Here is a 16632-nt window from a genome sequence, read left to right as displayed (position 1 = left end):
AACAAAGCCAGGTTATGTGCTTTCTCTAGCCTCAACCTTCTACTCACAGCTGCTTCAGATAAAAGCATATTTATCAAGCATGCTATTTGAAAAATATTTACTTTTAATATTAATAAAGGATTTCAAAAGTGAAGAAGCAATAAAGATCTTTTCTGTTTGTCATTCTAGAGAGTAATCATTTAAAAACTAAAAAGTTAAGTGATATAGCTATAACTATCAACCAAATCATATCAAAGAAGATTATAGATCTCTTTACAAAAAGAGAAAAAATTTCCAATTCAACCTATGAAAATTAACATTAAATTGATTCCCAGAAAATGTTCCTAATTTATGGATTTGTGACCATCAATCCACCAAATGTCTGTTCTTAAGGTGAGGAAAGAGTAAAGGTGGTGTGCAGCTTTAAAGTTAATTTTATGTATTATATAATAATCCTTCCAGAAACCATTTTCCATAAGAAATTTTATGGTTGATATTATTTCAACCATATTTATTTACCATATATATATAAAACCTTATGCTGAAAATTAAATTCTCAAGCCTAGCCCAGAACCATACAATTTATATACCATGTCCAAGTTTGTAATCTTGCTCAACCTGTCCAAGACAGGGTACTTTCTTGGCCAATCAGTTTTCAGTTGTTTTTAACATGTTCAAGTTCATCAAGAGATGAATGGGGAGGAGAGATTAAATTTGAATGTTATGTGAGAGGGGAAGTGAGAAGAGTAGCAGGTCAAATATTTAGTGAGATAGAAAATAATTTTTACTTCTTTAAAATAAGGTAAGGTAATTCGTTTCCACTTGAAGGATATTTTCTTGGATCAATAAATTGCATCTACAAAGCAAACAGCCCTTCCCTCACCAGAGTATGAGATGAGCCTCATATATTACGTGAAGGATTTTCCCAAATATTCAGCTTTTATTAAAAATTTCTTTAAAAAATGCAGAACTCATAGTATTAGACAAAGTGGTATCAAGGCTGGTTGTTATAAGTCACCCCAGATCGTATTTCTTAAAAACTTCACAGAAGGAACATTAACAAACAAGGCCACATCACTGACATATTCTTTACTGCACTGCATATCTATTCATCAAAATCTTAACTTGCTAACCTGGAATGCCGGAGGCTGTCCTTTTTGTTTTTTGCAGAACACAACATGCATTCACAGCCAACTGCATGAGGTTTGGGTAGAGATACATCCTGTTTTAACAGCATTGTAAGAATTTCATAGTTGTTTCGATGGGCAGCTAAAATGACAGGTGCAACATCCATAGTTGTTGAATATTCAGGGTTCTGAATTTGCTCCATTAGTTTCTGAAAAATATTCATGTATAAGTCGCAAAGTTATTTGTGACTTTGAAAAAGTATTTTTCTCTGAAGAATGAAATGAAAAAAAATCAGAAGTCATAAAGAACATAATAATTTCAAGGAATATAATATTTTATTGGGACCAAATTTTCTTTAGAAACCCCCAAACTTAACTTTAACTGAAAAGCAATATAATAATAAAACAAATCTTCAATAGAAAATTCATATAACAATAGTTCTTTTTTCCTAACAAAGAGGAAATGCAGATATCTGGAAAAATTGGAAAAAGTGTTTAATCTTCACAAGATTATGGAAACATGCATAATGCCAAGGATAAAGCACAAGAATTTTAGATAAAGAGCAGTGGAAAAACAGAAATACTAACAAAAATAGGTAAAGCATAAGTGCATGAGAAAAACTTTTAAAATTCCACCTTTATGATAAATCTTGTTACACTGACAGCAATAAAGCTACTTGAGAGGGAGCAGTGACTAGGAAACACTCCTCACGTTGTTTAATTCTCTACATACTCCCAATCATTACCTATACTACTTTCCTGTTACAAATGCACTAGAGCACTAGCAACCATAGATACTATTTAGTAAGTCCTGCAACCGTCAGGCATTTTACATTTATCATCACATTTAATCCCCACAGTAGCCAGCAAAATTCAACACTAAGATCCCCATGAGGCAATAGAGGCGAGGAAACAGAGGCTCAAAGAAGTGAACGAGCCCGAGCTACACAATGAGGTGGCAGAGTGCAGATCAGTCCACAACTTGGCCCACGGTCCTGGTGATGGCATGACTTGAGGGGAGAAACATTAGCAATTAAAGGATCAGGGTTAAAATAAAAAGGTTGAAAATGTTATGATTATTGTATATCCTTTTTAATACTTCTCACTTTTTCCCAGAGCTTTCCCTAGGTGCTGTTTGTTTCTATTGCATAAGTTCATCATATTCACTTTTTTATGAGTAATTTTTATAAACACCGTAAAAAGTCATGCATGCTCATTTTAAAAAGCTTCTGAAAAATATAGAAAATCAGAAAAAATTAAGATGCCATAATTCTACAACCTAAAAACACTTTGGAGTACATTATTTCCTTCCAGTCCTTTCTCTACCACACTCCTCTTTAAGGATATCTTTGCATAAATAATAGCTACACTAACCACCAATGATTAAAAAACAATGGTTAATATTTGGGGGAATTACCCCTTTAGTAATCTCAAATAGGTATAGCATAGAATGTTCAGAAAAAAAATGTTCAGGCCCAGAATTTTGCACACAAGTTAAGAAGGTTCATAGATGTCATGTCCAAGATTTTCATTTTGCTAGTTTAAATACCCTACTCCAAATATCTTTATGAATACAACTTCTTCCACATTTAGGATTACATCATTAACACAGAGTGCCAGAGGTGAATTTATAGGTCTAGAGACCATGAATTGTTTTGAAGCTCTTGATACATACTGTCAAAGTTCTTTTAATAGGTTAGATTACCAGTAATAAAGGAATGCCCCTATTCCACATTAAAGCTTTACTAACCAGCACTGGGTATGACTGCTCCCAATCTGATAAGAGGAAAAATCCTATCATAAATTTTAATGTACTTTTCTTTGATTACTGGTAAATTTGAATATTCTCCCACATATTTACTTGTTTTTTGATGAATAGTTTATTTATATACTCTTCCATTAATTTATTAGGATTTCAAATTAATTAATTAAATTTTTTAATTATAAAGAGATGTAAAAATGTGCCCCCTTTTCCCTTATCATTGGTTTACTGTCTATAAGAAGGGAAAAATTATATTTAATCCCTTAAGAGAAAAATAGTTCTCATTTTCCTATGAAACACATTTAACTATACAAAAACACTTTAGGATACATAAAATTAAAGTTTATAACGTCATTGTTCATAATCTAATCCATGTGTTATCAAATAAATTACTTGTATTTGAAAGTTAATTGTCAAAAAGAAAATTCTGATATGCCAAGAACACAGAATGAACTCACTGAAATGGTAAAAGAATTATATAAAAATATTAAATATTTCCTGTCTAGTAGCAATAACCTAGTTAAAATGGGAATTTGCTGTCACTGGAAGTATTCAAGAAAAGGCTGGGTAACTTTTATTTTTAGAAATACAACAGAAAAGATTCTTTCCACAATCGGTGAGAACTGCCAAGGCTCTACAACTTTAAGATTAGTTGGTAATGGTGATGAAATAATACTAGTCAGTGGTTCCAGCACCCTAGCACACTATATCCCACTTCCACCCCTTAATTTAAATAGGTTAAAAAATTAGAAGGTAGAACAAGTATGAACTACAAAATTCATGATAGAAAACTGAACAGGAGTGTACATGTTTCTGATTCTTTGGACAGGGACTACATTATTAGCCCTTATTTCTTGGTTCCTATGGCTTCTAACCACCAGTAAACTAGACTCTACCTTTTGGAAAAAAGCACACATCTATACATTTTGTAGACCTCTAAATAAGAATGAATATTTCAGTCAACATATGAGAAAGTATGCAATTTAGCAGAGCCTATTACAGTTTTCAGAGCATGGCAGATATCTGCAACCAATTTGTAATTCTTTCAAAATACACTATCTTCCTTTTGATTATAGCCAGTTTCACCCTCAGTAGTTATTTAAACTTCCTGTTTCACTATACCTTCACCAACTGTAAATGTCATAATTTTAAAAATATTATATACAACGATCTCAATATTATATACAACGATCTCATTCTTAAAAATTCACATTTATTTGATTATAGATGGTCATCTTCCTAATTACAAGAACAATAAGAAAAATGAAGAGAGTAAGGGAAAAAAATCCTTACTTTGATCTATAAGAGATGACCACTGTTAGGTAACATTTTGCTGTATTTCCATACTGTTCCTTTGTTATGCATATTTTAAATGTCTGATCATATTATACATCGATACAGTTTGGTATCCTCATTTTTTTGCTTATATCCTATTTTTTTGTACTCTTAAATATTAAAAATAATATTTTAATTGTTGCAGAATATTCCACTGTATATATATATGTAATTATTTATATTTTCAATCCTCTACTTTGGAATGTTTATATTATTTTCATTTGTTTGTTGTTTTATTCATTGCTACAATTAAGAATGAAATGAACATTTTTGTTCATATTTCAGAACATTTCCTTAATAGGTTCCTAAAGGAGGAAGTATGGTTTAAAGGATATGAACATTTTTCTTGTTTATGACACATCCTGCCAAACTGCTTTACAAAATATCCTCCCCACCCTTATTACTGTACTACTCCCTCACCATCAATGATTCTTTTTTTTTTTTTTGGCATGGGCAGGCTTCGGGAATTGAACCCGGGGTCTTCAGCTTGGCAGGCAAGAATTCTTTGAATGATTATTTTTTGTCTTTGATAATTTGATAACCAAACATTAGTATCTCAATATTTCCCATTTGTTTTTCTGAGATATTTTATTGTTCTTTGTTATTACGATTTTGATATTTTTCATCAATTTGCCTAATATTAAGATTATTAATTTGTGATATATATTGCAAATATATTTTCCCAGTTATCAATATGCGTCCTAGATTTTGCATGATGTTTGAATTCTAGAAATTCAACTTGAATACAGAAGTGATCTTTGCCACTGTAATTTTTATACATTATTTTCATGATTCGAAAGTCCTTCCATTTCCAACAAGTTAAAGATTCACCTACATTTTCTTCCAGTTTTATGGTTTTCATTTTTCACACTTAATTCTTAAATGTACCTGGAAACTAATCTATACTTTCATAATCACCTGCAGAATATTCCAAACTAAATACTGATCCACAGTAACAAAATTAAGGAAATATCAGTAACTCAAAAATTGTTCCTAGAAGCAATATTAATTAACCTTCAGGTACCTACTTACTTTAGAATAATATTTTACTTAGTGAAAAAATATATTTCTTTAAAAAAAATTTGGGGGAAGGAAAAAATGGCAGTGGAGATCTATTTTGGTTTAAAAATCTATATTCATAAATATTCAAGAGTACTAACTACTATACTTGGTCTTGATGATCGTTTTGGTCGATGATTAAGTAGTATATCAACAGCTCCCACTACTTCAGAGTCGATTGCCACCAAAAGTGCATCTGTGGACTTTAAAAAAAAAAAAGTTAAAAATGAAAATGGAAGATAAAAAGGTAAACTATTTATTTTTAGTAATTCATAATTAAAACTATTTTTAGTAAACTGTATTATATACAGTAATGCTGAATTTTTAAAAATGTAGACTGATCAAATAGTAGTAGTACATTTCCTTGCCTTAGCCATTCTTCCGTGTACCACAACACACGCGTTTCTGTCCTGGTTTCAGGGCATGAGCTGGTAAAATAATGAGCACTTGAAAGAAGGGGTTATTTGTGGAACAGTACTAATTCACGCAGTATTTAAAGTTGAAAAATTTTTTTAAGATCTTTACTCTTGAATTGTGGATCAAGAGTCAACATTCTAAATCTATAAAAGAAATTGCCAGGAACTATTACTACGGGTAAAGCACTGTATTCAGTCTAATAAAATGATCATCAATGCAATCACCAGGACAGGAAAAAAAGGAAAATTAGTTGGGAACTCTCTGTTTTCATATTTAAAACATTACATGATTAACTGAAATGGTATAAATTTGACAATAATGTTAGCAATCTTATAAAGTAAGGGCCATAAGGCAATAGGCTACCAACATCCTTAGAAATACGAGGGAGAATTAACTTTATAGTTTTATTATCAACCTACAGCTAACTGTGAAGCTCTTCATTTGCACATATACCAATCCAAGAAAAAAATAAATAGAAGCTGAAGAAACAGGAGACTCTTCAACTCTATAACAAAGCCTACAAATCCTATTATGATTTTTGACAATGATATTAGTTTTTAACTGTTTTTTCTTTAAGGAAAAACCATAAAAATGGGAGGGAAACATGGTGATAATGATTTAATCTCAGAAAATGCCCTGATTATTTTCAATCTGTACATTTGTTTTTACAGCTATAATCTTTAGTAACTGTTTAAATCAGTAATTTTTCTCTCTTGGAAATGAAACTATACCAGATCATTAAACTCTCTGTAGCTAAAAACAATAAAGCTTTCATTCACTTTATTTAGATGCGAAAAATAGGACTAAAAATAGGAGACAATGTCTAAAAATAGGACCAAGCTCCCCAAAGAAAGGTTTGGTAACTTCATTCAACCATTAGAGTTCCCATCTAGATGGGAAATTTCATTGTTTAACCCCTTAAAACTTTTAGAATTCAGTGGGTCCTAGCCGATGCTTTAGTTCTAACATTATTATTATTTTTCTGCTTTCCAATCATTTATCTTGACTTTTGACCATAAGCTGGTCAATTGAAGCAAACAAACAAAAAGAACCTTGTGTCTATTACTATTAACATTCAATTTATGATTTTTAATTTTAACTTATGAAGCTATCTATACTGCTCTCAAACACCAGATCTCATCTAAAACACAGCTATGAATCCAGCTGCAACTTTGCAAACAAACAAATAAAACCCACAATACTGAGTTGTCACAAACTAACCTCAGAAGAAACAGGTCCATGCATATTGACTTAGCATGATCTACAACTGATATGTATCTGATTTTACCAAGTACCCTTCTTATCCTCACTGAACAAGGGAATAGTAGATCAAAACAAAGTAGAGAGAAAAGAAGAAAAAAACTACTAGAACTTGACCAGAGAAAAGATAATATATATCAGTATAGCAAAATCTTTCACTATCTGTGCACAGGAGTCTGAAGCCATTTAATGTCAGGATGAATGGGTTAACAGTTTCTGATTATACAAAGCAATGTAAAATGATTACATTCTCAATGTAATTATGGTGATAAAGTTAAATTATATTCAGAATATACTATTCATTAAATCTTTTTGTGCTTAAAAGGATAAGCTTCAGTTATAAGAAATATTTGTATAAAAAAGTCATGTATAAATAAGGAGTTACCATCAACTTATCTGTACAATTGGAACATTATTTCAAAAATCACGTGCAGTTCTGAAGAAAAGTTTTAAAAATATCTCTTGGTATACAAAATGTTCCCACTAGTTTTGTTTACCATTTTCTAGCAGCTATTTGACCACGCCTTATTAAAATCTATATAATACATATTTATTGCATATTTATGAGATCCTATTTTCCTCTTCACCTCAGAATCAATTTATTCAACAATTCCCATACTCTTTCCTCTAAGCTCAAAGTAAAAAGTGACTTATTTTCTTTCCTAAGTTAAATTCTCACCTTGGTATAATTCTATTTTATGCTCGCCTATCTTTATAGGACCTTGATCTTTCATTTGCAGAAATACCAATTCCAACTTCCATCTCCCAAAACTTTAAATTCTTTCTCACTGTGTAATAACTTGACTTGACCCTATCTTTCTTTTACCACTCAAGTTTTCTTTTTCCTTTTACTGTCAAACTTCTCAAATCAGTGTGTATTATTTTTTCCCAAATGTACTGATGCCATACTTTCAAGATCCTCATACTTTTGCCATACCTTTCTATCTCCTCATTCTCCTTGATGTCTTCAGGTATACTGAAACTTTCTTTGGTTTCTAATGTAGTATATTATCCTAACTGCCTGTTATCTTTAACCATTCATGTGGTCCTCTTCAATGAAACCCTTTGGTCCTAATGCCTTTAGATACTGCCTAAGAATCAGCATCAGCCCTCTGCTCTTCTCTCTGATTTCATCCACTCTCATAACTCTCAATAGTCGTCTTTGTGTTCATGACTGCCTGCTGTGTCTTCCTAACCTGACCTCTCCCTAGAGAGATAATCATCAGTAACCGTCCACTAGACACTGCCCAATATCCCCAAAATAAACATGGCAAAAACTAGAATGCACATTCTGCCCCAAGCTTGACTTCTCCTGGATTCCCTTTATCTCAATTTCTCTTTCTGAATATAAACAATCACTAGATTTTGTGAATTCTGGCTTTATAATATCTCTCTCATCTGCCCCATTTTTCTATTCTTACTGCCATTGTTCCAGTTCAGGCCTTAAATCTTGATGAGTGAATTACTAAGAGAACTGCTCTCTCAGGCTGCAGTCTTCCCCATCCTCCATTCCCCAATTTATACTGAATACAGCCTCTATAGTCACCATTCTAAAATGCCACTGGACACAAAGCATGGCCTTTCTCAAAAATCTACCATAAAACCCATGTTCCTAGGCCTGACATTTAAGGTCCTTTGCATCAGCTTTGCTTTATTTTTCCTCTTTCTACTACTTTGTGTTCAAAAAGGCTAAGTCAATTCACTCTCCCAAGAAAATACATGGTACATGTTTTCGCATCCTTCTCCACATTCCTGGTCTCCCTACTTACCTATACAATTCTGAGAGTAGATTAGGGTAATAGGTTTAAGTGCATAACTCTGGAGCCAGAAAGTAGGTTCAAATTCCAGGTCTTCCATTTATGGAGTGACTTTGGGCAAATTACTTAATGTTTCTGTATCTCAGTTTTCCTCCTCTTATAAAATGGGGATAGCAACAATATCTATCTCATAGGGCTACTGTGTGGATTAAGTAAGTGAATATATTTAAATTTCCTGGCACAGAGTAGTACTATATATGTCTTGGCAATTATTAGTATTTCAAGGTGTTTTCAACTGGCCTCTCAATCACAAAACCCTTCCTGTCAGCTCCAATCCATAGTAATCTTGCCCTTTTCTACATTTCTAACATATATATTGTGAAGCTCAAAATAAATCATCAAAATATATCAATGTTTCTCAACAACAGTACTATTTACATTTTAGACCAAATAATGTTTTCTTGTAGAAGCTGTTTCTGCGCATTGTAAGTTGTGTGACGGCAACCCTGGCCTCTACCCACCAGTGCCAGCAGCAGCCCCTATCTCTCAGTTGAGACAACCAAAAATGTTTCCAGACATTGCTAAACATCCCTTGGGAGGTAAAATCATCTGAAAGAGAACTGCTAGCACAAAACAAGATAAAATATATGACAGCATTTTATAAACCTCAGAGTCAAATATTATCATCAATCAGCATTTATCAAATACACCTTTGTATTATTTAGCTGACTTGTAATTCATATGTACTTTAATTGTCCAATTAATTTTAAGAACCACTGGTACAGAACTCACATTTTACTTATTTTTATTTACACAGTCACACCCAATAGAAGGTTTTGGACATTTGTTCATTGATACATAACACATTAAGTAACCTGAGACAGAGACAGTGAATTAGAAAGAGCATGGGATTTGTAGCTCAAAGATTGAAGTTCAAATCTTAGTTTTGCCCTTACTAATTTTAGAGCGTTGGACAATTCATTAATGTCTATGAGCCTCAGTTTTCTAATCTATAAAATGTAACTTCTATGAAGGGTAGTTATAATGTTCAAATGTGATCAGATATGTGAAAGAACCATGGAAAATTACACAGTTCTTATTTTTATATATGCATAGAATCAGAGAAGTAAAAAGACAAAAATGACTACTATACAATAATACCTTATTTATCCAGAATTATCAGAGACTGAATTTCTTTATAATCTCATTTTCTAGGTAACTGAAGTTTATGCCTTTAAAAAGTGTTTGACTTTAAAATTTTAACTATTTTGATGAAAGTCTGTCTTCAGAAGTACTACATATTCTCTTTTCTTCTGAAACAATAGTACTGAATATAATTTAACTTTTCCTTACTGACCACTGTTATAAATAATAGTTACCATTCTAATATATATATATATATATATATATCTTCCTCTGAGATTATCAGATCTATAATGCTGTTGTTTTTATTAAATAGTGTCAGGGTTATTGTGCCTATTCATTTTATCCTACTGCAGCCTTCATGCCTTTTGTGTTGCCTCTTCAATTCTCAATAGGTTGGAACATTAAGTAATTTTGTTAAAAATGGAATCTAAAATGAGAAAAAACAGACTTTGAAGAAGGGCTCCAGAAGTATTCTGAAGCATAAACTTAACGACAGCTACTCTGTCTGCTCAGTGGTATTTTTTACTTACTTTCTGCTTGTCAGTTGTGTTCTGGATAAAGTCGATGGATAAGCTTTTTTTTTTTTTTACTCTAAGTATATATAAATAGAGACAGTACCATATAATATAATATTATGTACAATAGCAATGTACTTGTCCATAGAAATAACCTACTTATATTAAGAAAAACTACTGAATGCCCACACGATATATATATATACACAGTACAGTTGCTAGGAGTGCTTCATGATGCCTCTCAAAAAAAAAAAAAAAAGCCTCATTAGTTTAAAGCCACAACAAAGCATAAAATCAAACCATTTGAAGGCAACAAATTAAAGCCAAAAACAAAACCCAGCATGTATGTGGTAAGTTCCATCACAAGTAAAGCAAAAAGGAAAGTTTTTATTATGAAATTTGTCCAGAATCTCTTCACTGAATTCTTTCAAGACTTACACACATACTTTTTTCCACCTGAACTGATGTGAAGAAAAACAAGAGGTCTGTCTTTTCCACCCTTAGCTATGAGTAAATTTTAAGCAAAAAAGAAAATTTAATAGAACTTAGGAGAAAATGTCAAAATGAAAATTGCTTGTAAATCAGTAGCACTTTGCTCTTATGACTGTAAATAATGTTGACCCAAAGAAAAATTTGTCCCCCTGAACTACCAGGAGCATTTGTACTACTTTTTGGTATAAAAAAATAGTAATAATATAGGTAATAGAAACAAAGCTATCTTTAATAAGTCATCATAATTTACTAGCAGATTTTGTAAAATGTATAAAAATAAGGGGATGGGGAGTGAAGGTTGGGAGGAAAAAAGATAAATCAATTCAAAATATGACACTTAAAAAAAAGGCTTTATCTGATTTGTTTACAAATTCTTAAAGTGACTCAAAAGCAAATAAAAGGTGAAAGAAAGGGAGGGATGGACAGAGGGAGGAAGGGAGGGAGGGAGGAAGGTAGGAAGGAAGGATAAAAGAATAGAAGAAAAGATGGCAACTCTAAAAGTACAGAAACTACTGAATAAAATTATCTAGCCTTGTACCTGACAGCCGTAGTCCAAAAGAAGCTGTAGTATATCCAAGTTTTCATTTTCAATAGTTATGGTAACAGCATTTCTCCCAAGCACATCTACGCAATTTATGTTCAAGTCACCTGAACTGTTTTCCTCCAAAATCTTTTTAACCATATAATAGTCACCTAAATAACAATACACAAACATAATTGAATATCCATGACATATAAATAAGAATGACCATAAAAATAAACTTTGCTTAATTCAAAAGATTAAAATCTAAACTCTATTTACTGTGGAAATACGCAAATAAAATGTGAATATTTCCTTGCTGAAAACTAATATTCGGATAAAATAATATGTACACCAGTTGTAAATGTAAAAAAGCAAGTAGAAACTTTTAAAGGAGCAGTTTGAAATAAAATTAATTTAAAATTTATAAGTGGATGAATATAAGGAGTGAAGCTTTTAGATATTTAAAGCAATTTAATAAAAGGATGACCAAAAGCAGATTCACAGCTAGAAAAGTAAAAGGTTTAAAGGATTTAGGTTTTACATTTCAAACATACACACACACACACACATTTATTCACACATCATAATGGCTAAAAATGGGACTTAAGAAGTGGTGATTATTATAGAGATGTTTTTACAGGGGAAAATACATATTGAAAAAGCTCTGTGAATGTATCTATGCTTGTGGGTATGTACATTAGGAAAGAAGGAGCCTGAAAATCCTCTCTTCTTCCCTCACCCCGCCCTCCAAATAAATACACACACATTTCATTAAAGACCCTTTTTTAGATTAAATGGCCAGAGAACACTCAGCTCACAAAACTCTAAGGCAGGACTAGAATTAATACTGGTAGAGGCCCAAGTGAGAATATTTTAAAGCAAAATCCTGACCAGTGAGGAGCACACAGATTCTTTCAGCCTGAACCTACTCCACAAGAGAACAGGTGACCACAGGGGAAGTGAGAATAACCCATCACTTCCACAGGACGCCCACCGTACTTGTCTGTAACCCAGCTGGCTCAGGAATCAGGGAAATAAATCAAAACAGAAATGTCAATTAAATAGAGAAAGAATGTAAAGCAGTTTTGTTCAATTTCATTTTATTTAATGTGATTTGCAAAGTAGCTGTTACTTAGACATCTACGCATAAAAAACGGAAAGAACAGCAGAAACCAAAAGGAAAATGAAACAAGTGATTTTATGATACAGACAGAATAAGATACTTAAAATGAACTAAATGAGTTCTAAGAAAGACAAGTAATAGATTTGTGTTAAAATTTAGTATAAAATTCCCTATTTTAAATCAATGGCTTTAAAGTCCCCATACACTTCAAAAGAAGTTGAATGTCAGTTTCATTGATGGCCTATTTCCTCAGTATCCTCAAGAATAAAACCTTTATTCTTCTCATCTCAGAAAGAAATATTCCTCCCACAGCATTATAAATATTTAGACACTAATGCCTCATGACAAAAATTGTCAATCTTATCAACACTTCATAAAGTCATGCTCTTAGTCACAAGTTAAACTGACCAGGTAGACAGGCCAGTGAAAATCCATCACTATTATTGGAAAATAACATTTAATACTTTATTTCAGGTGAATCTGAAATATCCATAGCATAATAGTGGGAGAATGCTATCCATAAAAACTCTGCTATATTTTCTTTAGTTTCATGATATATCAAGATGAGGATTTATTTTTTATTTATTCTGCTTGGGACTCATTAGGCTTTACCTTCATTAATTCAATATTTTAGGCCATTAGCTCTTCAAATATTGCTTTTACCCCATAATTTCTTTTTCTCCTACTGGATTTTCTACTGGACCTTTTCATTCCTACTCTGGGTCTCTCAAATTATCTTATTTTTCCTCTTTCATTCCTACATTCTGGCTAATTTCTTAATATCTCTCTTCCAGTCATTTATTCTTTCTTCCGCTATCTCTGATTAAACTGTTTATTAATTTTTAACATTTCAATTCTATTTTTCATTTCTATAAGCTTTACTGGATTCCTTTTTAAATGTGCCTAGTCTTTTGATTTCCTTCTTTATTGTCATTTACTCATTTTAAGTTTTTCAGTCTTTTAAAAGATACTTATTTTATGATCTCTGTAAGTTTAATCATCTGAAGTTCTTAAAGATCTATTCTTGCCACCTGTTGTGTCTATTGACTCTTGATGATAAGCAACTCTTTCCCGAGTTTTAAAATTGGTGTTTGCAAACTCATCTTCACTGGGGCTTAATTGTGACAATCCTGGCAGCATCATTTGAAAGTCTGCCCCACCAAGGAGGCTTTGTGTTTGTTTCTGTAAGATAACGCAGAGATGTGCTGGAGTGAGATTCTTTGATTATTCATTTCTCAGCTTAGGTGTATTAGTTTGATTTCTGAGCCCATAAGAAGTAGGATCATAGTTTTAAAATCTTAGAGGAATCTTTCTTTCACTCTCATCCAGAATATAGACTAAGAGACAAGCTTCTTTGTTGCTTCCTTGTACTAGTGGATAAATGCTTTTCTTCATCAAACCTTTGCTGAAGATATAGTTTTTTAAAAAGCCAGCATTTATGGTTAGATCTTGATTCCAACTCCCTAGTTTATGCAAACTCAAGGCCAGTGGCCTGTTTCCAGATGGGCATTAAAACCCAAATTAAAAAACAGAACACAACAAATTGTCCAGAACATAACTGTCACTCCCACCCATGGACAGCCATAGTGTCAGCTCACATACTTCTTTATTTTTCAGTCTCTTCTTCATTTTTGAAGTCTGGATATTTTCCTGGCTTTCTGGAAAGCTCAGCTCCTCATTTAAATGGATGTTTGCTATATTTCTGCTAGCATTTCTAAATGATTTGACGCAGAAAAGTTTTTAGATTATCCAGTGAGTCATATTGCCAGAGACAAAAAAGTCTAAAGAACCATATAAAAGTAATTCTTACAAAATTTTATACTACAAATTTTAAGGTAGAGCAAATGTATAAAAATAATTACTGTACTTTAAATACATGTAGACTCTATTAAGAAAGTAATAGCATTGCAAATATCAGATACTCCAGTTTTAAAATTTCAAAGCCTATATTCATATAGTTGACTTTGCAGTCATAGAGCTATACCAGAAAAAAAATTAAAATTCAAAACCCAAGGAAATAACTTTCATCCCTAAAAATAATAAAAAAAGTTCCTTTCTGCCACAGGTGACACACTCATATAAATGAAAAATCACAGGCTATAATTATAGAATCTATCACAAACCTAAGTAGTTGCTAAGCATCCCACAGAACTTGATTTTTGCAAGCCATTTAAAACAACATATCATATTCATAAAGCCCAGAATAGTCTTGATATTTAGGATGAGTAAATGTCTAAAAAGAGTTTAGAAAACTTAAAATTGATATAGACAAGAACCTAATTACAATTAGGATTACAATTTAAAATGTCTGCTTATGCTACACATATAAAATGCTTTCAATTTTACACTGAGGTTGGTTTCAGAGCTACACACCATTTGTCTTTAAAATATAACAAAGAGAAGGAATTGCAACATGATCTGTTTACTTTTTTGGTTAGAAGTCTATTTTTTTCAGTGAAGGAAACAGGAAGCTTTTCCAATCAATTCTAAAGTATGCCAATTCAACAGCAAGTCTTAGTCCCCTTTCCAAACTAGCTTCCACAAGCATCCACTTCTCTCCATGTGCACCGTGACCCCTGGTCCAAGGCAGCATCATTTCTCTCCTGGATTCCTGCTATAGCCTTTTAAACAGACATGCTTCTTATACTCGAGCCTAGGGGTCAGCACATTTGCCCTGAAAAGGGTCAGATAATAAATATTTTAGACTTTGCAAAGTCGTACCATCTCTGTTGTTAATCAACTCTACCTGTGTAGTGCAAAAACAGTCACAGACCATAGTATATAGTATAGCACTCACTTTTGTATGCTAGAATTTGAATTTCATAAAATTTTCATGTTATAAAATATTACTCTTCTTTTAAATTTTGTCTAAACATTAAAAATGAAAATCCATTTTTAGCTCATGGGCCAGGAGGCATATTTGGCCAGTGGGCCACACTTTCCTGATCCTTGCTGTAACCCCAGTCTCCACCCAGCAGCCAGAGTAACCTTTTAAAAATTCAAACCATATCAAGATTAGAACGCTTATGATTTTCTATCACACATAAATGAAAACCAAAACCTTTACTGTGGCCTACAAAGCCTTACAGGAAATGGAGCTTGCTTCCATTCTCAATTTACCTTGTGTCCCTCTCCCACTTACCCATATGATCATTCTAGACCAATATTTTCCAAAACGCAGGTTACAACCTATTAGCAGTCATAAATCAATGTAGGAGCTTTTGACCAGAAATTTAAAAAAATGAAGCAGCATATAAAATAATCCCCTGGGGCCTTAAGAACAAATTTACTCTGGTCAATGTGATAAGCCCTTGAAAATTACACTGAAGAAAATGTCACAAAACTGATTAAGAGCAGATGATTCCATAATTTTTTCAATAGGAAGTCATTTGATTTTCTGGCATAATACGGTAAATTTCCCCATCACTGAAATGGGAGCATTAATGTTGGTGTTTAATTTTCTATTTACCAAATTTGCAGTTAGTTGTAACATGTGGGAGAATGTTTATTTCCTGTAAAAAAATCTGTAAAGATTTTCAACCAAGTTTCTGAAACAAACTTTGAGTGTAGCAGTTATAACATTCTAATTGAACTACTACAAATAATGCTTAAAACAGAAGGTTTGCTATTAAAAGGAAAAAAATTATCAAGTAAAAAATACACGACATAACCAATTCAATTGCTAGATCTGGAAATATAAATATGGACAAATGTGAACTTAGTTTGTGCCAAATTCTAAAAAGAAAAAAAAAAAAACACCTGCAAGACTTTTACTGTGAAGATAGTTTAAAATGTAGTGTTATCAAATGTGCAAAACCCAATGAGACACCAATATACATGTAATCATACTGTTGTGAATGAAACCTTTAAAATTAAAGGCATTCAGAAACATGGTGTCTGGAACTGTCCATAGTACCTTGAATATTTTCCAAACAAAGAAGGAAAGACAGTTATTAGCATGGTTTCTTAGTCATTTTATGACTGTTAATGAGGACTATCAATAATAATATATGTATCACTTGCAAAAGAGAAAAGTTTCGCACTGCTGAGGAAAAAAACTTATGACAAATAAGGTAATACTGATTGTTTATGGTAAATACGTTGATAAATTAAAAACAAAAAAAAACATATAGTTGA

At 32.3% G+C, this 16632-nt stretch overlaps 1 protein-coding gene across 1 annotated transcript in view; it reads right to left on the bottom strand.

Annotated features, from left to right (window-relative positions):
* TRPC1 (transient receptor potential cation channel subfamily C member 1) overlaps positions 1-16632 on the bottom strand; it is an 84361-nt gene that overhangs the window by 62242 nt on the left and 5487 nt on the right. Inside the window, 3 exon segments of the mRNA XM_077130315.1 lie at positions 1113-1315; positions 5364-5465; positions 11388-11542. Of these exon segments, the coding sequence (XP_076986430.1) occupies positions 1113-1315; positions 5364-5465; positions 11388-11542 (460 nt within the window).

This window comes from Tamandua tetradactyla, chromosome 15, assembly GCF_023851605.1.
Source record: "Tamandua tetradactyla isolate mTamTet1 chromosome 15, mTamTet1.pri, whole genome shotgun sequence".
NCBI classification, from domain to species: Eukaryota; Metazoa; Chordata; class Mammalia; order Pilosa; family Myrmecophagidae; genus Tamandua; species Tamandua tetradactyla.
Note: the sequence above shows the minus strand (reverse complement) of the source record. Positions and strands in the feature narration are given on the sequence as shown.